Raw genomic sequence first — 24,756 nt, 5'->3', positions numbered from 1 at the left:
AAAAACAACACACCAAACATCTACCTCCTGTTCTGTGGGTCCATGTGGTCCAACAGTGTCTCCTGGGACACCCTGAAGTCTTCTAGAGGGGACTGGTAGCGGGATTCAAAGGAGCCCTCTCTCCCCCTGTAGGCCATGGCCTGGGCCGGCGACTGGGGCAGAGTAGACATGCTGGAGGAAGTCGGAGACACCGAGCTCAAATCCCCCAAACGTTCCCGCCCTGGTTGGGCAGATGCTGACAGTGATGTGGCCCCGACTGCAAGAAACGGGCTCAGAACCTCTCCGTTTTCATCCTGAGAGAACAAGGAGGAGAGGGATGATTCACGTGCCAAAGTGTTAACTCCAGGGGCCTCCACTGTTCAACTGACCATGGTGTTACAGTTACATGTGAGCTTTAGGTCGTTTCCTATAGAATTAACATACAGGCTCATCTTAGAAGAATAGTTTGACATTTTGGGAAATATTTGCTCTCTTGCTGAGAGTTAGATGAGAAGATCAATACTCTGATGGTTAAAATAAGGTTTACTAACTAACTATAAGGCTACAGTCAGGAGCTGGTTAGCTTAGCTTTGTATAAAGACTGGAAACATCTAGCCTGTCTTTATCCTATTAGCAGCTCTAAAACTGACTAAATAACATGTTACATCTTGTTTGTTTAATCTGTACAAAAGTAGTATGAAGTACAAGTTATAAACCGACACTTTGCAGTTTTACTTTCCAGACTATTTCTTCGTGGGTGCAGTAAATTGCTGGTGTCCAGGAAGTCACCGGGCCTGGGATATAACCCACTTGTAAAGCCACCGGTCGTTTGGCTTGAGCAGCTTTATGTTTGTATATTAGTGCTTGCAGTGTTTATTGAAAGTGAAGACATCATGGCGCAACTTTAGGAACAGCTCACTGACAAACAGCAGCTCACCCTGCCTCTGGTGATGTCCATGTGGACTAACAGAGAAGCCAACTCCAGATCCTCGTTGTAGCTGTTCTTCAGAGGTACTGACCGGTAACCTGGTGCCATACAAAAGACTCTGATTACATCACATATTTACATCAAGATTTTTGGTCATCTCAGAGAGCATATTATTGTTGGGTGTACCTGTCTTGAGACCATGAATGGGGAATGTGGCCTGAGCCAAGAAATTTTGGTCATTGAACATGTCAATCTCATAAACCACAAAGCGTAGGAAGGCAAAAGCAGAGTTGCACACTGTGAACTGGAATGGCTTCCGGGGCCACGTGGGGTTCAGACCGTTATCAGCTGGAGAAGACAAAAAAAAAAAAAGATGGAAAGAGAGAAACAAGAAATGTACAATATGTATTTAGCAGTGGTTTTGTTACAGTGATAACATTACTTTTACCAGTAATACAGTGGTGGAACAAACATCTCAATGATTATATTACAGTCAATGACCTGATAAAAATTGTGTTTCTGTGTTACACATTTTTAAAACTGTGTCAATATCCAGCAAGAAAGAAAATGGCCCTCCTCCTCTGAAAACACAGGAAAGTACAAAAATAAAAAGTAGAAAGAGGCAGAGGAGGCTGGACATCCTCATTGTTCTGAATTTATGCTGTGTGAACATAAAAATACCAGAACAAAATCCTAGTTGTGCTCAGGTTAGAATTTACTGTCCATAACTGTCAATGTGAGCTTGCCTCCACAGCTGCTACACTGGCTTCATTTTCTAAATATTTTTTTTAAATAATAATTTTTCAACTTTGAGTACAGCAACAACAAAGGGACAAATTTAAAGATTTATGGGAGGCTACAGAGGAGTGGAAATACTTGCTTAATTGTGAACAATAAACCCACACCAGGTATGGAATGGCTTGGCAATAAACGTAATCAGTAGTGCGATTGCTTTCATTATATTATCAATATATTATTCATAGTATTTCATATGTTACCTTTAACCTCCCTATCAGTGTGTGGCAAACACAAAACAATGAACCATCCATTGAAATATGTTTCTTCTTTGACTGAAACCAGACCATAAAACCTGCTGTCCACAGTATGCAGTGTTTTCCTATTTTATTCCCACACATGGCTTAGTTGTTTGGACAACTTCCTGTTTTTCTAGGGCCAGACAGGAAATTACATGAGGGTAATGTATCCAGTAAACAGTAACTACTCATTTCTTCAGTTCTGGCAGAGTATCACTTTACTGGCAGAGGAACCCAGGGTAAAAATGAGAGCAGCTCTCACCTTCCGAGTCTGTTTTTTGCTTGGCACTGTCGTACTCTGCCCCGCACACCTCGATCTCGATCAGAGGACAAACTATGCCACGTCCGTGCTTGGGCAGGTGCCGTGCACCCAAAACCTTCAGAGGAGAAGAAGAGGAAAACAAAGTTACTGCTTAAGATCATTTCACATCATGTAAATACAAATGCATACATTATGGCAGGGATTTCCACAGTCTAACTCTGTTTTAGTTCTGGCAGGAAAGTCCTTTTTCAATCATTTCCAAGCTGATTTGTGAACATTAATTGCAGTGGACATCTGAGATATGATATCCTTGGAAAGTGTGAGTCACACTGAATCTAAAAATATATGTATCAAGTCTGTGTGTTCATATTTGACTGAGTTAAGATGCCAAGAAGGAGGTCAAACTTTGATGGAAATGCAGGAGCAAAGGGTTTTGAAGTAGCTCAGTAGCTGTCATGAATTGTGTGTCAGCCACCGCTCCAACTGATGACCATGTAGATAAGCCGGCCAAACTAACAGCCAAACTGCAATCATGAATCTCTTGTTTTCAGAACACCAGCATGCAACTGTCCCTTCCCCCCCCACCTTGGTATCTCTGCCTCATGTCTCTCCCTAAGCAGGTCTCTCTGAAGGCCTGGGGAAGTGTGCCTCACAGTTTGAAAAGTCTTGTATAATGGCATCACACATGCAAACGCACAGTCCAGTCCTCACACCACTGTACCTCTATCTCTAGAGTCACTTGCTCAAGGCCTCGTAGTGTGTGTCTGTCAAACGGATCAAAGTTATCGTCCCTCATGATGGGCGGCTGAAGGACGTAGCCGCTCCTTCCATTCAACATAAACAGGGCCTGGTTCATCTGCATGGGCTTGTCTGCACATAGGAGATGGAATGTTAAAAAAAAAAAGAAAAGATAGCACACATATGAAAGCGGTTTTTAAACAGTTTCTGTTTATCCCTGTTTATCTGCTCTGACAAGAAGGTAGATACAGTACCTGCTGTCTGGAAGTTGAGCGCTACCAGCTGGGACCCGCAAAGCCACATCGGCAGTGGGTCATAGTTAGAGGAGTCTAGTCTCTGGCCTCTGGGGTAGATCCTGGACAGCTGTAGTCGATTGTACTGCAGGAACTTCTTTCCCTTGATCTTGTTGACGTACTTCTCCGCCTTGGTCTCGGGGAAGGATGACATGTCGCGGAAACAGGCTCGCTCTGTACCAATCTCTACAAAAGGCAGGGAGAGAGGACAGTACTCACCAACCTGGACCACCAATACTGGACATCTGACTATTGAAATATGCCATAGGTATGAAAACAGTCACATCTATGCTCCAGTGTGAGTTAAACTGTGTGTTTTCAGTCCAGCGAGTGTGTGTAGTCCTTACTATCTTCATCAAACGGCACAGGCCTACAGTAGATGACCAGCTCTGATAATTCCAGTGCAATCTTCTTCCTTCTCTCCATCATCTTCCCCTCTTCCAGCTGTGTACAGAGACAACTTTAAATAAAGCTGCACCAACAACAGCACACATCACTTCTCAGTTTGTTTGGTTTTTTTTTTTTCCACAAAATCTAATTTGATGTAGACGCTAGCCTAAAGCTTTACTCTCCCCTCTACAACTATTGCTCAGGTGGTTGCACCAAGCAAGACAAAGCAGCTTCCAGGTGCGTGTGTGTGTGTGAGTCTGGTGACACCACATGTGCTCACAGCGCAGTCTGTGTTTCCTAAATACAGGTTATGGGCATTACAGGGCAAATACAAGTCACAAGTGGCCCTTTGAACACACAATGTGGCAGGAGCACGTTCGATACCTTCGCCTCTGAGGTCATGGTGACCTCACGGATCTTGAACACCCATTCCTTGAGCTCCTCTTGGCTGTTGGCAGCGACATCCAGCACCGGGCCAGTCCTCATGGATGTGTTCGGCACGAGGGAGAAGACGTGGGGCCTGCTGCCCTTCCCATCAGAACGCACAACTGTAGAGAAGACAAAGAAAACGGTGAGAAAAAGGCGCAGAAAAACAGGAATGAGGAGGACACACATGTGCTCCCTTTTTCTATTTAAAAGAACTGTTTTCCTAAAGCCATCCCAACATCAAAGGATTTTAATTTACTTGCATCTGTAAAAATGTAATGTATATATAATTTTAAGAAAATTCAAACATCTAGAGAAAGGAGAAAATAAAACAAATATGAAGAGGGGAAAAAATGGAGAGACAAAACTGCTGTCTACAAACGACACCTGGTCTGAGCTTCACTTGCCTTTGACGCAGAGTCAGTGTAACTTATAAAGTGTTTAGGGCTGTAACTAATGATTATCTTTATAATCAATTAATCTGCTGATTCTTTTCTCAATTAGCCAATTCACTCTATGAAAAATTAGAAAATAGTATAAAATGCCCATCATTTGTTCATGTGATATCATTAAATGTCTTAAATTTTGTTTCACTGAAAGTCCAAAGCCCAAAAAATATTAAATTAACTATCGTGTAAAAACACGTAAGAAGCAAATTCTGACATTTGCTGATCGAACCAACTAATGATTGGCATCTTTTTGTTTTAAAAAATATGAATATGATCAGTCAACCATTTAAAAAAGTTGCACATTCATTTTATTTTTATTGACTTATCAGTGACTTGGCAAGTCGTTGCAGATTTGGTTAAGTTTATGCTGATGTAATGTTAAAATAAAAAAAAAAGAATTATTCTGAAAAACCAGGTGCTTCCTCCATGATTATAAACCTCTCAGTCAGCAACAATTTGATTGGATGTGCTCTCAAAAAAGCTCAGAGGCAAACTGTGTTAAAGTTCAAATGATTTGAACTTTGAGCACAGCAGCCATGCCTCAAAGTTCAGCATCATCACTTTCTCTATGGGAGAAAACAATGGCTTCACAAGTAGTGCGATTCTGCCAGTGGCCATGTAAGGGAAGCCTTGGGACAAAGCGTTCATGAAGATATAATTAGAGCTTTCCCATATTACCACTAGATGGAGCCAAAGAGCCAGTCAAACACACTCGGGTATTATGTGATCAGCACAGGCGACAGCAATGCATGAGAGCATGTGCCAACACTAATGGATGTGTACTGACTGGACTGGAGGATGTCAATAAAATATCAGATACAGATCAGGGCTAAAAACAAGAGTAGTTATAAAACAGAATGGAGAGGAATTAATAATAGAAGAGGCTGATAACTGATTAAAAAAAAAAAGACAGTGAAGAAAGCGGTGACTGTGTCTTTTTGCCATTAAAAACCAGCAGTTAGGAGATCATGTGCAAGCATATGATGGCCAGAAAAGAAGGTTGCCCTCTGGCAAGGTGACTGTCTGCTCTGCAGCCCTGCAGCAAAGAGTCGAGCAGGAAGTGGAGGGGCCACACACCAATCTGACAGGAAGACACGTCCACACTTCCTCTCAGCAGATCTCCCAGAGGGCTGTTTTCTGTCATCTCCTGCTTGACAAAAAAAGAGGACGATTAGGATAGAAGTTGTCGTCCCTTTTGAAGTTATAATCCAAATTACACATGTATCCCTGTGACAGTGGGTAACGGACAGATGAGTGACAAGGCCTGACCTCCCTGTTGGGAGAGGGGGGCATTACACTCATTACACTTTATATGTACAAATGTGTAGCTGCAGGCTTCTCTCAGTTTGTGGGTTTGATTCTCACAGTTCTGTCAGGCTCTGCCGCTGAGGGACTGATCTCCTCCACGTAGTTAGCAGGAAACCACAGCTGCTTCTTCCCTCCACAGTCACCCTTCCACCTAAGAGAAAAGGACATAAGATGTATTGAGTAGATGGGGGGGGCTCTAATGGCTCTAATGAAGAGTTACTTCCTGGATGAATGTTATGCCAGTCCCTCACCATCCCCCTTCCTGTTTGTCCACATTAGAGATGATGGCGTTCTTGGTGAAGGTGAGCTCATCGTCTCTCTGGGCTTTGTACTCGTACATGGCTTTTACCGTGCACTGAAAAGACAAGGCACAAGGTTTTGACACACACATTCACCGTCTCCACCATGCACATGCACAATTCTACACATGATGTCCAGACTGTATACTCACCTTGAACGTTGGCATTTGGTTCGCCTCCACGTAAAAGCCTGGATTCCTGCCCTCATACAGAGAGCCGTAGTCTGGCTCCTGTTGAACAACAGATTAGGTGTTAACAGGTCTTTTGATTTGGCTGAAGGGGATTTTTACTACACACCACAGCATAAAAACAACACAGTTTCAAATTTACTTGTACTAAACACTGTGACATGTTTTTCTGACTGGATTCTTAAGCTAGATAACATTTGTTTTTCATTAATCTCTTCTAAGTGTGCCTGGGGCTGTATAGTGGTACTTACAGCAGTGCCTATCTTCTCCAGTGTGTCCTCATTGATGGGGTAACGCAGCTTCATTTTGCGGTACAGAGGATGCTTCTCATAGTAGCTGATGAGATCTACGAGGCTGTCAAACTCTGAGGTGCCCAGCACCACGGTCTGGCCCTCCTGCTGCACACGACAGTGCTTTATCTTACCCTCGGCCCTGTAATGGAACCACAGACATCATATAAATTACTTTGCATTTATTTGAATATTATTTATTAAGATAATCTAGACCATTCGTCTTTCGCTACACTGGTAGACCTCTTGGTACACCGGAAAGGAATTTAGAAGCAAATAACTTGAGATATAAACAAGTATCACTTGATGGTTACCTAAAGGAAATGGCAAACGAGTTGGGTTCTGCCCTCTTCCTGACAAGGAAAGCCCCGTCACGCGGAACCCTCATCAACATGTTCTCAGCATGGCTCCTGGAGAGGTTGGCATGGTACCACCTTGGACAAAGAACAAAGCATAGACCGACAGGAGATAATCACTTCACACATCTTGGTCATACTAGATTTCATACTAGATGTCAGCTACTGGTCTACAATGTCAGCTGTAGTTATAAAATGGTATTCAGAGCTCAAGCAAAAATGAGGCAAAGCAGTAGATGTCCAGTTTTTTTGACTAAGATGACAAGAAGTACATCACTGAAGGTCAGTGCTTTATAATTTAACACTCTTTCCAATCTGTGTTAGGACTCACTCTTTGCTTTCGTGGGCATTTGTCTGAGGCACTGGCTCAGTCAGCTTCATCTCAAACTCATTGCAGCGCAGCGCCACCTGCTGGTAGTGGCTGATCAGGGCAAAGAGTGTGTCAAACACCAGGTTGTCCGTCAGGTAGAACTTGGGGCTGCCTGCCTCTTGACGTGAGTGGATACGACAGTGTTGCACCCGTCCTGAACGCCTGGTGTGGAGATGAGCGACATGGAGAAAAAGAGAAGGTCATCATCAGATCATTATGACCGAGTGAAAGCTTGCTGAAAAACACCAACCCCCCGTTAACCTTAAACATGCTGCCCTCTGACAGTGTCTACACATTGTTTCCATACATTGTGAGTGAATCACAGAAACACAGATTGATTAGCTTGAAGTTACCTCTACTCATGCAAAGCCTATGCATGAGCAGACAGAAAGTGAATGATCCCACTTCAGACCGTGACAACAACCACATTCAGTCAATTGTGGAGAGATTAACATTGATTGATCTGCAAGTGCGTCACTCTATTTGTAGGAGTTAAGTCAACAGAACACACAGAATGAGTAAGGACAGTTTTCCATAGATGTATACAGTATGTCATATTAAAAGCCACCATACAGGCAGCAGTTCAAAATCAATTGCTGTAAAATACAAACAGTAAATGCCAATTAAATACTAACTGTAAATTTTTAAATAACATTCCCAAACAAATTCAGAGGTTTTGCACTTGAATGTCCTTTTCCTATCATTAACAGTAATTTCGTCTACATGGTCCCGCCCTATCTACAGCCCATTGCTGCCAAACAAATGTAGTCACAGTCTGTGTCAAGTGTGCCGGAATTATGAATGCAAAAGTGTGTGCACTATACCAGAATGACAGAGTGTAGTCTCCCACAAATGTCTCGCTCTCTCGGACCAGGAAGGAGCCATCAGGAGCTCCAGTTTCCAGGCAGTACTCAGACAGCAGCCTCTCGGCTATCTGCCGTCCATCCCGCCCCGCACCCAGCTTCCCGTGGAACCATTTCTCCGTCACGTGCTGGTCCATCCCATTGGATACCTTTGAGATTAGAAAACAGAGGGAGATGCCATTCAGCTCACAGCTATCAACATTGTTTCCTAATGTGAACAATCAAAACAAATGAAATTACCATTATTATATACAATGCATTCAGAAAGTGTTTTCACATTTTGTGAGACTGGTGCTAAAATAAAATAAAAATCCCTCATCAATCTACACTCAATACCCCATAATAACACACTATAAACAGAATTTAAAAAATTTAGCAAATTAAAAAACACAAAACTTGAAATATTACATTGACATAAGTATTCAGACCCTTTGCTATGACATTTGAAATTTAGCTTAGGTGCCTCCCATTTCTCCTGATCATCTTTTCTACACCTTGATTGAGTCCATCTTTGGTAGATTCATTGATAGGGCATGATTTGGAAAGGAAGACACCTGTCTACATAAGGCCTCACAGCTGACAGAGATTGGAGAAATCTCCAAAAAATTTGCAAAAATTACTCAAAGTTCTCACTTTGTCATTATGGTGTATTGAGTGTAGATTGATGGGAAAAAAATATTTTCGCATACATCTGCAACATAACAGTATGTAATAAAAACTAAAGGGGTCTGAACACTTTCTGAATGCGGTGTAGTTACAACAAGACACTTTTAAATGCAAAACCTTCTGAAACTGATCCAGAAAAAACTACAATTACCTCTAATCCTTACAGGAATTATAGTATTACTAGAGTACTTCTACTAACCTCTCTGTGCTCCTCCTCATCATCATTACCCTGGTTACTGGAGGTCTCTTCTGAGTAGTAGATCTTACTACTGGTCAGGACAAAGAAATGAGGGTACCACTCCTGGGGGAAGAGAGGGAAAAACAAAAGAGGCTGAATTAGATGAAATATTGAGAGGATCCATGTGTTGCACTGAAAAGTGGCCAAAGCCTTTTTTTAAAAAAAAAAAAAAAAAAGAATTCAACAAAGCAGTCCATAAAATCAAGGCCTGGCCCCAAGAGCAAGCATGACCCAGTTATAAAATAAATGTTAATCAGAAAAGAGTGGTCAGCTACAAGATGATGATGATGATGCTTCAATTTATTACAGCTAAAGGCCAAATTCTTGAGAACGTAATCAACACATGCCTCGAACACAGAAGCTACTTCTTTGCAAAGGATTTCAAGCTTATCATTCTTCCTAAAGCAGCACCAGGATTCCTATTATACCTGGTGAACATGCTTACATGGTTAATGGGGTCTTCCAGGTACAGGATGCCATTTTTGATGGAGTTGCTGATATCGTTCTCTGAGTAGGGAGTGGATGTGGACACCTCCTCATAGGCACTGCCTTCTGCAAGCTTCTTATGCTGCAGATGATGAAGGGAGAGGACAGATGGACAGAGACAGAGGAAGAGTGGGACATACAATCAGAAACACTGCATACAAAACACCAATTCATGCTTTTCCCTGTAGAGAAATATTGGAACACGAAAAAGATTAAATGATATCTCATGACTCCAGGGGGCTCCTGACCTTGATGAGGATTTTCCTCTTGAGCTGGTTGGGTGAGGGCAGGCCATCTGCTGCGATATCCACCGCCTTGGTCAGCAGCATGTCTCCAAACACCTTCTTAAAATAAGTGGCCATATTCCTCTGCTGCACAATACTACAGTGATCCTCGATGGATAGGATGATGGGATAGCTGAGGGAGGACCACAGATCGAAACTTCAGAATTGCAACTTCACATAAATTCCCTCTTAATCTGTGCCTAGATGAGATCTTATCTTATTTCTCACACATGACAATGTAGAGTGATGTCACTGCAGCCTGTCCACATTGTTTTGTCTGATATGTCTACACGGTGTGTGTTCTATCGCTTTATCCTTGTCATCATCTCGTCACCACTGACTGCTTTAAAAAAAAAAAACACACAGAGTGGGTTGCACTCATGAGACTCACTCGGATGTGACGAAGGCATGCTCTTTGATGGTGGTCAGCACATCACAAAACTTGATTTTTGTTGTGAGGGTGTGTCCGTGGTAGATGACTGGCATTCCGTCAGGACCATCCCAGCAGTCCACTGAAAATAGACACACATACACATGCACGCAATGTACTTTCGTCTACAATACTGCACACAAAGAAGTACATATACATGAATGCACATTGTTTACTTTTCCGTGAGGCAAAGTGACCCTTCAGCTCACTACTTGTTGGTCCTATTCATAAAAACCTGCTAGACAAGGCTTTGGTGTGAAGGTAATTGACAGGACTGTTATGTAACAGTAAGTGTGTGAGTGTCTGGGTAAAGGTGTGGCAGCTGTAAGGAGGAAGGGTGAGAGAGTTAATTATCAGGTTGAAAGTCATGTGGCAGTGATTTACTGTATGTGTGGTAAAACTCTAGAGTGTGTGTGTGTGTTTACCCACATTCAATACAGCGGCAGCCCATCCTCAGACAGCGTGCATATGCCTCCAGGGACGACTCACTGGAAAACTGGTCTCCCGTCAGGTAGCTAAAAATAAAGAGGTAACGTCAAAGTATGCAAACAAAAACACACATCTAACCAGTCTGTCAAAGGAGTCACACGTCAGGGACTGTACCACAAAAAACACATTCTTTGTTTGGTGCTAGCCTAAACACATTGATACTTCTAAATCAAAAGGGCTCTTTCCCTTTTGTTGACTGGAGTCAACACTTCTCACTCATTCAGCCGGTCAACTCAAACATAATCAAAGCAACATGGTAGTTTTCATTCCACTGCTCCAGTGTGTATTGTTTCCCAAGTAGTACAGAGGGTTATCATTTGAGCTGCCTTTCACACGCTTTTCAATGGCAGGAAAAATACATTTTCCTGCAAAATACACGCCTGGATCTCATTCTGGGACATAATTGTTAAATAGTACACTTTTATCAGATGTATGAAGTCAGTTCAAAAGCCCTCTTTGGTTGGAGGTTTCAGGAGAGGATGCCAGACTTCAGTGTTCCCAGGCTGTAATTACAATTGCGAGCATAAATGTCCCCCATCCCACCGTCCTTACGTGTTGTGTGAAGAGGAGATCCAGTAGTGGGACAGGGGGTTGTTCATATTCTCAGGACAAACTTGGTCCAGGGAGGAATCCCAGATGGTGTTCTCTCTGGAGAAGAGGTACGTCAGGAACTACACAGAGAGAGGAGAGCAGTGAAAATGAGGCTGAATTCCAACGTTAACTGATGTGTTCCTGGGGAAGTCTCAGAGTGACAAGGGATGTCCAAATACACACTTTATTAAGTCTGCAAAGAGCTTAAGTCAACTTTCTTTGGACTTCTTGGAGTGCACTGACTTCAGACTTCACTCTGAAGACTAGCCCTAATTCATACCAATATACAGTAGATGTGACAATGTAAACAGCAAAAATAACAACATAACCAGAGTTGCAAGCACATATAACAGGGTCTAAACATCAACATGTAGTTTAACACACATTTGTACACTTGGGCAGGCTCAGATGGCCTCTTGCAGGGCACACTGCCAGGATCTGATCCAGTCCTGGACCACAAGGATGTTGAGTCTGTGACTGCCCCAAAATGATTCTAAATAAATCATTTTGTGCCATATTCATGAGCGCTCATGTAAGTATTGTTCTCTCAAAACATAGGTAAAAGATCAATGGATGTGCAATCAAAATCCATAACTAAACTTATATCATGCATTTCAATGCATTAATGCACCTAAGCTATACATAGATACTGCAGTAGCACACATGCATTTGCTATATTGTACATAAGATTTGTGAATGCTTGGGAAACCATGAGCAGCTGCTTGGCGGGAAACGTACACATACATTAACAAGTGGGCACAGGGTAAGTTCTCTAGCGACCTCAGTCAGTCAGATGTTAGTGATGAATGAGATCTGACTTTTCATACACACATAATGTGTTATAACCTGCAGAGTTAGACAGGGGATGGTTGGAGTTAATGCTCTCGTAAAGGTAGAGTTTTACTGTGCATATTAGCAATTATATGCAGATTGACATGATAAAGGTGAGCATTTCAGAAGTCACACTGTGTTTGAAAGTAGTCTGCAGGGTTGAAGCCTGCAAGTCAAGAGGGTGAATATTTGGATTCAGACAGCGGTGGTGGTGGTGGTGGTATTTGCTGTCCTATCAGCACTCTGGCCTTTAATAGACTTCCCAATGCAGGTCAAGAGCAATCTTTTTTCTTCTTATAAAGAATTTTTCTTCAGGTGTTATTCTCAGCATGACCAGGGCACTGTACAGCCACTATTTAACATAATATAACCTCAGGCACAGAAAGACAGTACCAACGTCTGCAAGCTGGCTCACACCAGTTTCCTCTGTTCTGCAGTCAACCATAGCCTTGTGGCTGACCACGAAAAGCATCCCTCATTTCTGCAAAGCTCTCACACAGCGCCACAGTCAATAACCTTTTCTATATGTGTGGGAGGAGGTGCTTTAGGCCGACATCATGGCCATCCAGGTCAATTTCTGAGCATCTCCCACCCACACCAACAACACAGAGGGGGGCTTCAGAAAACATAACTGGCAAAAACACGTTTACATTTTCCATTAGTGAGCAAAGACCCAAAAAAGAGCAAGAAAAGAAGTGAGAAAACCATATGGAAAACTAAATGTGAGAGACGGTTGGGGGGTGTGCGTACCTCATCTTGGTGGAAATAAGGCTGCTCCACTTCTCTCAGGGGGTCTTTCAGGTAGCCGAACATAAACTCCTGAACCTTGTTGTTGTCTGTAGCCCACATTTCCTGGATTCACATGCAAACACAGATATATTTGAGTATGAAAATTAAAACAAAAATGTGCATTAGACTAAATGTTCAATGGCCCAGAGAGATTACCATCTGAGACTCCAGGAGGAAGCTCTTGAAGTCCTCTAGGGAGATCCTCAGTTCTGGTCTGTCGATGAACCTGGCAGAGAAAGTAATGGTTCACTTGAGCAAACACACACTCATGACGCTGCAGAAAGATTCACTGTATGTGTATGGGTTTAGTTTTGACATACCTTTGTAGAAATGGGATCTCCATCTAAAAAATTTGTCAAAGAGGAAAATTTCAGTTAATTATTCAAAGTGCTGTTCTTTCAATGTGTATGGTGGTCATAATGTAGACGGACATAGACATCCTGTGGGGGGGCAATGAGGTCATCCATTTAATCTGACCTCAGCCTGCCAGCCTGCCTGCCTGCCTGCCTCCTCATCTGTGTGTGCGTGTGTGTGTGTTTGTGTCCTAATGGCCTCCACCAGAGGGGTTTGGTGGGTTTTTAACTGGTCCATATTGATCTCACAGCCATTTGAGAGCAGACAGATGGGGGAGGAAGGGTACCTTGGCAGGGCATCAGATGGGGAGCTGGGGAATGAAAGTGCTGGGCCAGTACAATCTGTGGATACAGAAAAAGACTGCACTTACGTTTTTTTGAGCATCAAACATGAGGCTGCGATAGAGCTGGGCAAACTGACTGAAGGACACGTCTCCATTCCTCAGCTCTGAGTCCTACGAAAAAAAAGCAGCAACGCGAGAGCGTAACGACCGTTAACAGCAAATGATAAATCTTTAACCTCAAACAACATCACACTGAAGGGGAAGTGGGCAGAGAGATGGGAGTGTAAAGGGGTCTGTGATAAGTAGGAGGTGGTTACCGGAAGTTTCTCTCGGAGGAACCTCATGTTGGGCACCCTGTAGTTGACCTGGCTCAGCATGCTCTTTAGATCCTTACAGGATATCCTAAACACATACACACGTTTTGTTGTTAAAAAAAAAAAAAAAAATCAAACACAAACATAGACATGCACGTACAGCAAGCACAAAGACGTCTACTAACTCTCACACGTAGGCACACTTAAAAATGTGCAAAACACCCTCCCCTCGTGCTCATGTGTTTTTGGCTTCACTTTTACTACACAGCCTGGAATTCTGGCCAGAGGAGACAATACCCTAACAGCCTGACAAAGGCTTGCTCTTTCGTCAGGGATGTAACAGACAAACATCTCTGTACATCTCCTCCATCCTCTGCAGTCTGTTTCCTGCAGCAGGAAGAGGTGCTGGTGTGTGGCTGAGAGCTCAGTTCCTTCACTACACCTCAACAAGAGCTCTTCCGCAGACACCTACAAGCCTGATTTTCTACTTGCTGTAGATGTTACACTGGGGAAAGGGCACGCAACTGGTGCACCAAACAATTGAGTTATACCTCATTGCGCCTATTTCCTGTGAGGGTGATCTGATTAACTCTGCAGTTTTCATCTTTTGACTGAGCCGACTTACCTGTCTTCTCTGTTTCGATCAACCGCGTAGAACTGCTTGCGTAACCACCTTCAAAACAAAAAAAAAAAAAAAAAAAAAAAAAAAAGACAGTTTAAGCAAGAAAGAAGTAAGACAAAAATCATGAATGTTGTTGTTGGATCTGTTCAATCACCTTTCAATAACTTGAGCTTTGGATGTAGTGTTTATTTACATTGGTGTTGTTTACCTCTCTATTTGAAGCGGTGTCGGTGACTTCAGCGTGTCGGCCACAAGCCAGTTTAACCCCTTCACCCACATGGTCATCTCCTCATCAGACGTTGCTGAGGAAAAAGCAACACATGATTCACTTTTAATGTTTTTCTTTCCTGAGGTTTTTTTTCCATGTTTTTTTGGGGGGGATGTTTCTTGCACAAAACAAGCGTCTAAGGGCAGATTGTAAAGCTAAGGATATATTATATATTTATATTTAGGATATATTTAGTCAAGTCACAATATGATTATAAGGTGAAATACTAATGTATTTGTTGTATTAGAATGTATGGAAGTCTCTCTCTGGGTCTGTGCTTACCTGCCAGGCTGAGCGATTTAAGGCGAAACTCTGTGCCATACAGGATGACGAAGCAGTGAGCCTGGTCCAGCCGTGCTGCCGAGTCCTCCACATAGCGCTCAAAGTCCCGGGACTTCTGTCCAGGACGAATCTCCTTGATTTCTCGAATGTCAACTGGGAAGAGAAGCATAACATACAACAATTAACAAAGCAGAGAACCACCATTTCTCCCAGAGAGCAGGGCCTTATGGACAAATTCAAAAATAATTATATTAATAAAATTATTTTTGAACAGTATCAGTACCTGATTCAATCTGATTTCGGTTTCCCAAAGCCCAAAACCCGTTCATATCAATTCAGTTCAGTTACATTGACCGATGATTCAGTTACATTGACTAAAAGCAAATGCAGTACTTCCCAGAATTTATCCTGGGAACATCAGTTTTTACCTAAACTGAACAAATGATCAGCACAGGTGTTTCCTTGAATATAAAACTGTTCGCACATTATAGGCTAAATTGTGAACATATTTCTTGCGTATAAAACTGTCTACCAAGAATTCATTTTCTTTGGCAAATGCCAAAGAACTAAAACACAGCTTATCTATATTTTTTAGGCTCGCTTGTCCAAAAAAGTTGAACAAGAGTAGTAAATGAGCTGCACCTTTTACAAGGGCATATTAATCATTATCACTTTGATATTGAACAACTATGCTTTACATCAGATAAAACTTGTCAACAACATCTTCAATAACTTGTGAGATAACACAATATGATCATGTCTTCATGTAACCTCTCCATAAATAATACTACCAAATGAGCTTCAAACCCTTGTGTAAAGTGTTTCATACTGTAATTTACTCACAAACATGATTTTCTTTTTATGTGCATCATTTCTGGCACTAACCCCCTATCACAGAGACTAGCAAGCAGACTGTACGAGTTCCTAGCCCCCTAACCACATAAAACAGTCAACCTGAAGATGTGACCTGAACCACATATAGGTGCACTTCTAGAAAAGACACACAGTAGACAGAAGGTTAAATATGGATTTCACATGAAGATGATGAAGTTACTGACCCCAAATTAACCTTGGTTTCCCCTTTCACCACTGCAATCAACCAAAACCACCATTTACTAATGTGCAGACGAGAGACCTTGAGCAACCAGCACAAACCAGTTTGGGATGGAACTTGGCTAAGTGTGTGACTTTTAGAGCGCTTGCTTGTGGTTTTAATAATTTACAGAACACAGGGCATAAGACAGGGAATAATAACACGCCAATTAACAACACTGCCTAACAAGCTCATACCTGGTAAGTACTGTATATGTAGTTTCCCCTAAACTAGACTGCTTCATCCTTCATCTTTAGGAAGGATACTGAAAAAAAATGAGCTGGTACAGTTTTGTCTTGACTCCATTAATGAGCTCAGAAGTCAGAAGGCATTAATGAGAGTGAAGGTTGTAAAGTAGCTCAATAGGTTCCTATTAGCATTAAATGAGCAGTATTTAAAGACCTACTGGCATGACTCTTCTGCATGCGCACGCACACACTTCTCTCAGCTCCTGCTCCTCTTCCTGCACCCGAACCACACATCCTGTGTTTCAGTCGCCTACATACCACATCTGTGCTTACGTATAGGTGAGAATGTGCATGTTCTTTTCTCAAGCATCAAAAAAATGATGCATGAGAAGTATGTCTTCTCATGCAGATATTTGCCAAGTTGAGCTCTCTAATCATACATCATATCTCAGTTTACTCTACCCGCTATACAGGCCAGCAGACTTCCGTTGAGAGCAAGGCGGCTTTGACAGGCTGATCTGTTACAAAACACTTTTAGTCATTTGAATCAAAATATTTAGAGCCTGCCTCAGACAGATGCAGGAAATAAAGAGATAGCCAGAGGTGTAACCTTACTGAAGGAGATGAGAGGAGGTATCCTACAACACACCCCCACACTTCCTCCAGTGCTCCATCCTGCCTTCCACACCATTTCTACCACTCCTCACAAGGGCTGGTTGTATTTGGAGTTGTTAAAAACCATTGCCAATAAAATATCTGAGTGTCTGAAGCTTTTAAGACACATCTCAAACACCGACTGAAGTCAAACCAAATCTGTGATCACGAAATGTATTTGTCTTTTTATTTGTGTACTTTATATCTATATTTGTGTGTTGTGATTTGTAATGTTTTCTGTTTTCTGTTACCTGCCTAAGGACAACAGATGTAAATTAGCATTTTTGCTATAATCTGGCATGTTTACATCATGTATTTTGTACTGATGTTCATTAACATGCACTGTTCCTATCAAACAAACAAACAAACAAATAAATAAATACGACAGTTTCTGATACCTCATTTTGAGGTGGGACAGAGTCTAGAGCATTTTGCTGGTTCTAGTTTTTGAAACCTGTGGATTTTCTGGTTCTCTCTGTTTTATATTAATCGAATTGACATAAAAAATTGAAAACCCTTGGGCATGACAATAAACGATTTGAACAAATCACCTTGTGCTTGAGGAAAAAACAGGAATTTTATAACAGGACATTTTATAGACTAAACAATTAATTAATCAAAGAATAATCAAAAGTTTGACTGATAATTAACGTACAGAAAATGAAAATAATTGTTAGTTGCAGCAGTTTCAAACTCTGTTTTAATTCACTAACTACCTAATCAAAGACTAAGTAAAGACTACATATCTGATCGGGCATCTGATGCCAACTTTTGGTAAGTGCCAGGTCGATGGTACAGAAAGGCAAAAAAAAAAAAAAAGAGGTTTGATCGATGCCTAGCCCCATTTCTCACTCAGACAAATTTAAAAACCCTCGTCACCTCTTCAGATATTAGTTGAATGCTGTGCAACAGCAGCTATAGGTTGCGTGTTGAGCAGAAAAGAAAACTGCACAATATTGACAAATAATCATGTGCTATTATTTTGCTGGATACTACAAGTGTGATATGAATTGCATTAAAATGTGCAATTATTAGTCTACTGACAGAAAATTAATCAACGACTATTTTGATAATTGATTAATTGTCATTTCATTTCATTTCAACCGATAATTTCAAACATTCGGTAATGGCCCTTTAAATGCTGTGATTTGCTACTTTTCTTTGTCGTATCTGGTTACAAACTGAATCTCTTTGGTTTTGGGTCTGTTGGTCACACACACACAAAAAAAAACCATTTGAAAATTCATCATCTTGGGCTGTTGGAAATTAGAGTAAGCACATTTCACCATTTTCTGACATTTTATAAAACAAGAAGATTAATTGAGAAAAGATGACTCAATGGTGAGTTGCAGCCCTAACTACAACTAAAATACACATTTCTGTTTGACCAAATAATAAATAAAAAGCTACGTTGTATATTTTGAACATGAAACTGTATCAGTTGTAGAAGCGTATATGGCAACTTTTGAATTGTTGGGTGACTGTACAGCCCACAGCGCCACAGCGTTTCAGTGTGAACTTCCACGTCAGCTGATCATATCAGCTCCTTTGATATCACAACTGATGAAGTTAAGCGTAGGACTCTACCCTACCCCTGATGAGTAAGTGTCATGCAGCTACATGGGTTCTGTTCCCTTTTCTCACACAGTGTAAATGGAGCAAGCCGACTGTGGAGGTGTGCTGGTTTACCAGTGACATCCTGGTCTTTATTACAATGTTGTCATACAGGCATGAACAATCTAAAGGTAGATGCTGATTGCACAACCCTGCCGTTGCCTGCGTGTTAATGTCCAACTAATTTGTCGATCTATTTGTCGTAAATAAGCTGGGCTGACAGCCAAGTGTGTAACTGGAAAAAAAAAAAAAAAAAAAAAAAAAAAAAGGAGCAGTGTGTCAGCTAGAAGTGACATCAAACGTCTGAGGTTGACAAAGCATGTGTGGGTCCTTTGCGGAAGGTATGGAAAAAGCAGGTCAGAGTGATGGCAATTTCCACAGACGTGTGCAGGTTATTCTATCCACATTTACATTACTGAAAAGTCAACAGAATCTGGCAGACAATTTCCTCATTATTTACTAGGTTCGGTTCCAAAGAAATTTCCAGGACACGGCTGACGACATTTATGTTGACTGATGGTAAACGCAGGTCAGCGTGGGCTCTGATAACATGAAGACATACTATGTTGTTTGAATGATTGGTGACACTTGCTTGTTCACGCTCCACTGAGATACTGAATGTACAACACACGGTTTCCCAAAATCCTCTCTTGAACACTTCTCACAATCCTCCTTGACAGAGGAGAGCGAGGGCTACAGCTACAGTGTGTTCATTACAGATTAATATGTATTGTCTCAGTTAATCATGTAGTGTTTTTACATGTTAGGCAACAGGGTAAAATGTCCAGTCTAGTTTCCCAGAGTCCAAGGTGACATCTTCGAATGTCACACATTGTCCAACTGACAATTGCAATGTCAAAATATATCCAGTTTACATTTAATTATATGAAACAGAGAAGAAAAGCAGTAAATACTCAGAACTGAGAATCAGTAACTATGGACTGACCTTTTAGCATATCTGCTTAAAGAAATGACCTAAACAACTTAATCTATTATCAAAATAGTTGCAAATAATTTCTCTGTCGATTGCCTAATCATGTAAGTGACTAACTGTTTCACCTATAGCATTCAATTAGTAACTGCAAAGCCATAAATAATCAGAACTATCAACTGTTGGAGTAAGTATATGTATGTGCGTTTTCCTACTCAATTCTGCAGTAGTTGTGGCATGCCATCATTAATTAATGAAGTGTGAAAAACCTGAAGTCTTGTCTGTCAAAGTTAATTCGGTGTCACAGTTGTGTGTTAACTAGCTGGTCCAGTAAGTCCTGTGGGGAAGGCTCAGTGAGAGAGTGGGACAGGCGGTGGACAGAGCACCGAGTGTGACCGAGCACCGATTTACTGGTCATCAGAGAAACCCTGTGGATCCATCCACACAGACCCATATTCAGACTCGTGATGAATATGTTGAACTGTATTGCATTATACAGAGAGGTGTTTCTGTTTCTGTTATTTAGTCTACCCTCACTGACCTAAATGGGGTGGACAAAGTAATAGAAACATCTGTCCATCACAAAATTCCCCCTAAAGCTGATTCAACAACTCTCTTATACACATTCACCACACACTGAACATTCTACCCTCCATGAAGAACGGATTTTATATCTGGACCGCTGTATTAAACTGCATTCATTTTAGAGGGATCTAATAAACCGCCAACTGAGTTTATATCTGCAATAAGGTAACAGCGGCCATTATACTGGCCTGGCAGATTTAACCCTCAAGCTCTGGTGATAGTTTACTTTCTGTAAATTCAACTCAGCAAAGGCACTTCAAGACACTTAATTACACTGATGTAGCTTGCGTGAACACCAACATCACTGTAAAGCAGTGCTGCTCATTGATTTGCAACATTGCCGACAATGGCCAGGGATCAGTCTCATGGTATATGATGTCATGCTCAATACCACTTAGCGAAATCAGCTCCTACACTGTTTCTGGGACATGAAAAAAAAAGCAAATTAAAGCCCCCTTCTGAGCAAAGCTAGTACATATGAGAGGATCTGACCCTGTGGTGGGCTCCAATGCCTGCGATGGGAGGTTCCTCTGCCAGGCCACCAAATTATAGCTCAAGAGCGTGAGAACACATTTGGAAGATCATTCATAAAAATTGAAAATTGACTCATTCAGAGCATGTTCATGACTTAACTCACTTAAACATCTGAGTTGCTCTCTCGGGATGATAAAGTAGCAAAAATGATGGCTCACACCCAAACATGATTATGATTCATGTTGAACTTGCTTTGTTATCAGTAACACACTCAGAAACCAGAGGTTCTAAAGATGGTTTCACACTGTGATTGTACATGTCGTGTATTCAAACCTTTACATTTATATGTGCCCTGGATATACAGTACTTCTAACCAGTCTGTTACCGCCAATCGTTCTGCAAGACTACATCCTGCTTTGCCTAGATAGATAATTGACTCTATTACCTATCTAGACAGCTCTGCATTTATTGCATCACATTTTGATTGATATACACAATGGGGCCAAAAAGTCTGAAACCACTTTGCCAGTCACTTGAACGGGAAAGTGGTCTCAGACTTTTGGGAAAAAAAGAGAAATCGATGCGAAAGAACAGAAAATTTGTGAAAAAAGAACAGAAAACACTTTGATAAGGGACAAACAGGTACGCTTCTGAGCACTTTATATTTAGCAACAAACTAGAGTGCTGTTTCCACAGTTAATGGACATCATTCTGACACTGCCATTGATAAGGGGGTAAATACAGCCGGCCAAATTGTTCCCAAATGATCACACACTTCCAGTAAAACCCTTCATATTCTATTTCTGTACGTTAATGAGCCGCCCAGGCCAATTTCACATCTCCAGGAGTATCAAATGGCAGCTATGAGCTCATATGTGTATAAAACCGTTCACCACAGAGACGATGATACTGTTGTGTTCAAGAAAAAAAATTTTAGCCTCCTGTCTTTTTGCCTGTGTGTGTGTGTGTGTGTGTGTGTGTGTGTGTGCGCTCTTTTTGCTGCATCCGGAGCAGAGTGCAGCTGTGCACAAGGCATCCTGCTACCCACGAGACAGACAACTTAACGACTCACTGAAGCCCTGCATATCCTCAGTTAGACACACTGTTTTGTTAAAGATTAACCTGAGCGTCAGCTTCCTGGTAAATGACAGTATATTCCTATTAATGCAACAAAAGTGTTCCAGGAAGCGTTATTTCTTCTTCTTGTTGACCCTGGATTTGTAGCTGAGATGTGATTTATCTGCTTCTGGACAACACTGGCCGTTCCTTTAATATCCACACCTGCTCTTTCAAAACATCACATTGTTACATGTGTAACATCACATGCTACAAAATAAAAAAAACGAATAGTTATACTTTTAGGTACTCTAAATGGCAGATAACAAACACATGAACAAACCAAATCCTACACATGTTAGCAGGACAGAAAAGCAACTTTCATTAACCAATCAGAGATGAAAAGGGCACAACTGGTATTTTCTTTGGACTAGTATTGTTATATAGCTTGAATGTTGTCTTTGTCTTGGTCTTGGAGGCTGCATCAGAGTTAGGTAACAAAAACTGTGTTGTTATTAGGCTGTTTTATCCAAGTTAAATGAACAATTTACGTCTCTACCCGTTTCACTTTCATTTCCACATTAAAAATCTTTTTTTCTCTAAATTTTCTTGCATGATATTATATTCTGGAAGCGCCAATACTACCCCTAAATATTGTCACATTACCAATATTAATGAATTAATCAATTACATTGTGATTTTGGAAGTGACTTCTTCAGTCCTGACTGACATCATTCTCCAGCTGTTTACAATACCATTGTGTCACCGCGCACTAGGTCTTTTGTGAGCACCTCACAACACTTTGTAGTTGTCATATTTCTGAATGTATGCAAACCAACCAGTTCTGGCATGAATACCATTGTGCTAGGGCCAGTACTCAGGAGCATCACTGCATCTGTTTGTGTGTATGTTTTCAGTTTGTGTCAGCATGCTACTCACTCTCTCCCTCTATTTTGTCCGTGCCGCGAGTCCAGATAATAGTCCTGGTCTCCAGCTTGACTTGAAATGTCCTTCTCTCTGGCCGCTGGGACTTCTTTGAATAAAACAGTGTCAGTACTGTCCCCAGCTCCAGGTCTCGGTACAGGTTGTTCATCTCTGTGTCGTTGTCCATCCACGGAACAGGTCCGTTGGAAAAGAAGCCTGAGGTCCCTGCCATGTTCACTTCCCCTGTTTGTTATCCGCTTCCTCTCAGAACAATCTGCTCAGTCCAGGCCTAGACAGGGATACCTACAGCAGGAGAAGAGAGGGGGGAAACCCATGAAACAACAATTCCCCAGGGACTTCTAGTGTGTCAGTGCTGTACACACATTACACCGCAGTGAAGAGTTGACACGTTTTAAATAATACTGGAATCTTTACCATAGCATGTACTGTACATGTCTATATACCAGCATCCAAACTATTTTTCAATTACTCTCATCTTTGTGTGTACACATTTGACAGAAAAATCGTTTATTTTGAAAGATACTCTTACATACATTTTTAAATATATGTTTAATGCGAACTTGTAGTTTGAGTAAAAATGTCAAGTTATAAAATTGCATTTATGCAAAATCCTTTGTTAATTTTTGAAGCAACTGTATCTCAAACATACATTTATAATAAAAACAAATGCGATGCCGCCACAGGAGATGAAGCAGTGACACTCATAAAAATAACAATATTGTATATTTCTAAATGTACATTTTTTGCATGCTTTGTACACAAAAGATTTGTGTACTTTGCTTTACAGGAATATAAACTTATGTTTTATACACGACGGTACATATATAACAAAACCTATGATGTAAGTTCATGTACAGAATAAATGTGGTACTAAAGTGGTATGCATTACATAAAACATAGCCATGCTGTGTTAGATCTGTAGAAAAGTGGTCATGATGATGTATAAACAGAGAAAGCACACAATTTAAACATTTGATAACATATATGATCTTATTGATTTTTCTGCATGGCTGAGGTCACTCTCAGTACTGTGTACGAATGAAAGCCTGTCAGGACCGTCCAGTAACTGCACTATGGCTTCTCATTAACACCGGTGTAAATAAATGACAGCTGCAACATAAAAAAAAAAAAAAAAAAAAAAACCTTTGTCAGGGAGAAAACGTGTGAATTCACACCAGATAACTTTCCAACGTGATTTTACCTTTTATGAAGCAGCGGGGAGGTTGAATCTGATTTAGACGGACATGCTAAAACAACCAACAGGCCTGTAACCTGCTGCAGAGGAAAGCAAAGTTTCCTGTGGACACACAAGAACTCACATTAAAGGGAATACAACAGGCGGCGAGCAGCAGCGGAGTGGGATAACAGTGAAACAAGAAACGCCTGGCTATTTTCACAGCGTGGAAACGGGGCCGGTGTGTGCTAGCATTTCGCTGGGCCAAAGAGAAGAATCATGGCTGATTTCACCTCTGAAAAAAAAAAAAAAAAAAAAAAAAAAGCCCAGGTAGCACTAACTATTCTGCCCCTTTCTCTCCCACCCTCCCCTCTCTTTTCTTCTCTACCGTACGGAGAAAAAGCAACTGGAAAACAACACGTCGCAGGGGCTGCTGTGCTGTACCCACCGCCGCAATCTCGGCCCAACCGCACATCTCCAACGGCTGCTCCTCTCTCCTCCTGCGCTCCCGTCGTCTTTCTCCTTCTCCTTTTTCCCCCCGCACCCCGGTTTTCCGTGATTAAATCATCGCTAGGGCCCGGAAAGGCGCCGCGGTCCCGACAACAACAATCCCAGTTTCCTCTTCTCCCCTCCGGCCGTCCATAGAGAGAGAGAGAGAGAGAGAGAGAGAGAGAGGCAGGCAGACAGCGAGAACCGTGGCAAGACTACGCAAGTTTGTCTGCTCTTACATCCAGCCAGCTCAGGCCCTTCCCCCCAAGCCGACCACCAGCGGCGTCAACGGCACGGAGTCAAAAAGCAGGCATCCGCCGAGGGTTTTCACAATAAAAGTCGCGCCAAAGAACTTGTTGCACTGTTTCGCGGGATGCACAGTGAGGAGTTTTGGATATGGTTTCAGAGAGTGGTGGTAACATCAGCTTTTATTTATATGCTATTTATATATGC

The 24,756-nt window shown here is 41.6% G+C and overlaps 1 protein-coding gene across 3 annotated transcripts in view; it reads right to left on the bottom strand.

Moving 5' to 3' along the window:
- plcg1 (phospholipase C, gamma 1) overlaps window positions 1-24,591 on the bottom strand; it is a 27,972-nt gene extending 3,381 nt beyond the window's left edge. The window contains exons 1-33 of one of the 3 annotated variants that reach the window (XM_071476442.1): window positions 24,263-24,591; window positions 23,842-23,937; window positions 22,635-22,922; window positions 15,101-15,253; window positions 14,759-14,852; window positions 14,554-14,601; window positions 13,932-14,016; window positions 13,702-13,785; window positions 13,298-13,320; window positions 13,134-13,203; window positions 12,939-13,040; window positions 11,319-11,437; window positions 10,707-10,792; window positions 10,239-10,359; window positions 9,812-9,980; window positions 9,523-9,645; window positions 9,039-9,140; window positions 8,135-8,322; window positions 7,272-7,472; window positions 6,899-7,018; window positions 6,546-6,726; window positions 6,259-6,336; window positions 6,059-6,162; window positions 5,865-5,958; window positions 5,577-5,646; window positions 4,009-4,172; window positions 3,582-3,678; window positions 3,196-3,420; window positions 2,925-3,073; window positions 2,204-2,318; window positions 1,094-1,255; window positions 917-1,005; window positions 25-293 (exon numbers count right to left, since the gene is read on the bottom strand). In XM_071476442.1, the coding sequence (XP_071332543.1) occupies window positions 25-293; window positions 917-1,005; window positions 1,094-1,255; window positions 2,204-2,318; window positions 2,925-3,073; window positions 3,196-3,420; window positions 3,582-3,678; window positions 4,009-4,172; window positions 5,577-5,646; window positions 5,865-5,958; window positions 6,059-6,162; window positions 6,259-6,336; window positions 6,546-6,726; window positions 6,899-7,018; window positions 7,272-7,472; window positions 8,135-8,322; window positions 9,039-9,140; window positions 9,523-9,645; window positions 9,812-9,980; window positions 10,239-10,359; window positions 10,707-10,792; window positions 11,319-11,437; window positions 12,939-13,040; window positions 13,134-13,203; window positions 13,298-13,320; window positions 13,702-13,785; window positions 13,932-14,016; window positions 14,554-14,601; window positions 14,759-14,852; window positions 15,101-15,253; window positions 22,635-22,851 (3,902 nt within the window). In that variant the 5' untranslated portion in view covers window positions 22,852-22,922; window positions 23,842-23,937; window positions 24,263-24,591. Of the gene's footprint in view, window positions 1-24; window positions 294-916; window positions 1,006-1,093; window positions 1,256-2,203; window positions 2,319-2,924; window positions 3,074-3,195; window positions 3,421-3,581; window positions 3,679-4,008; window positions 4,173-5,576; window positions 5,647-5,864; window positions 5,959-6,058; window positions 6,163-6,258; window positions 6,337-6,545; window positions 6,727-6,898; window positions 7,019-7,271; window positions 7,473-8,134; window positions 8,323-9,038; window positions 9,141-9,522; window positions 9,646-9,811; window positions 9,981-10,238; window positions 10,360-10,706; window positions 10,793-11,318; window positions 11,438-12,938; window positions 13,041-13,133; window positions 13,204-13,297; window positions 13,321-13,701; window positions 13,786-13,931; window positions 14,017-14,553; window positions 14,602-14,758; window positions 14,853-15,100; window positions 15,254-22,634; window positions 22,923-23,841; window positions 23,938-23,959; window positions 24,190-24,262 lie in introns of those variants that run through there. The other 2 variants (XM_071476443.1, XM_071476444.1) reach the window with 2 other exon arrangements.
- Window positions 24,592-24,756: the final 165 nt, after the last annotated feature.

This window comes from Trachinotus anak, unplaced genomic scaffold, assembly GCF_046630095.1.
Source record: "Trachinotus anak isolate AG129_WGS33_773 ecotype Australia unplaced genomic scaffold, CSIRO_AGI_Tana_v1 ptg000004l, whole genome shotgun sequence".
Classification (NCBI taxonomy): Eukaryota; Metazoa; Chordata; class Actinopteri; order Carangiformes; family Carangidae; genus Trachinotus; species Trachinotus anak.
Note: the sequence above shows the minus strand (reverse complement) of the source record. Positions and strands in the feature narration are given on the sequence as shown.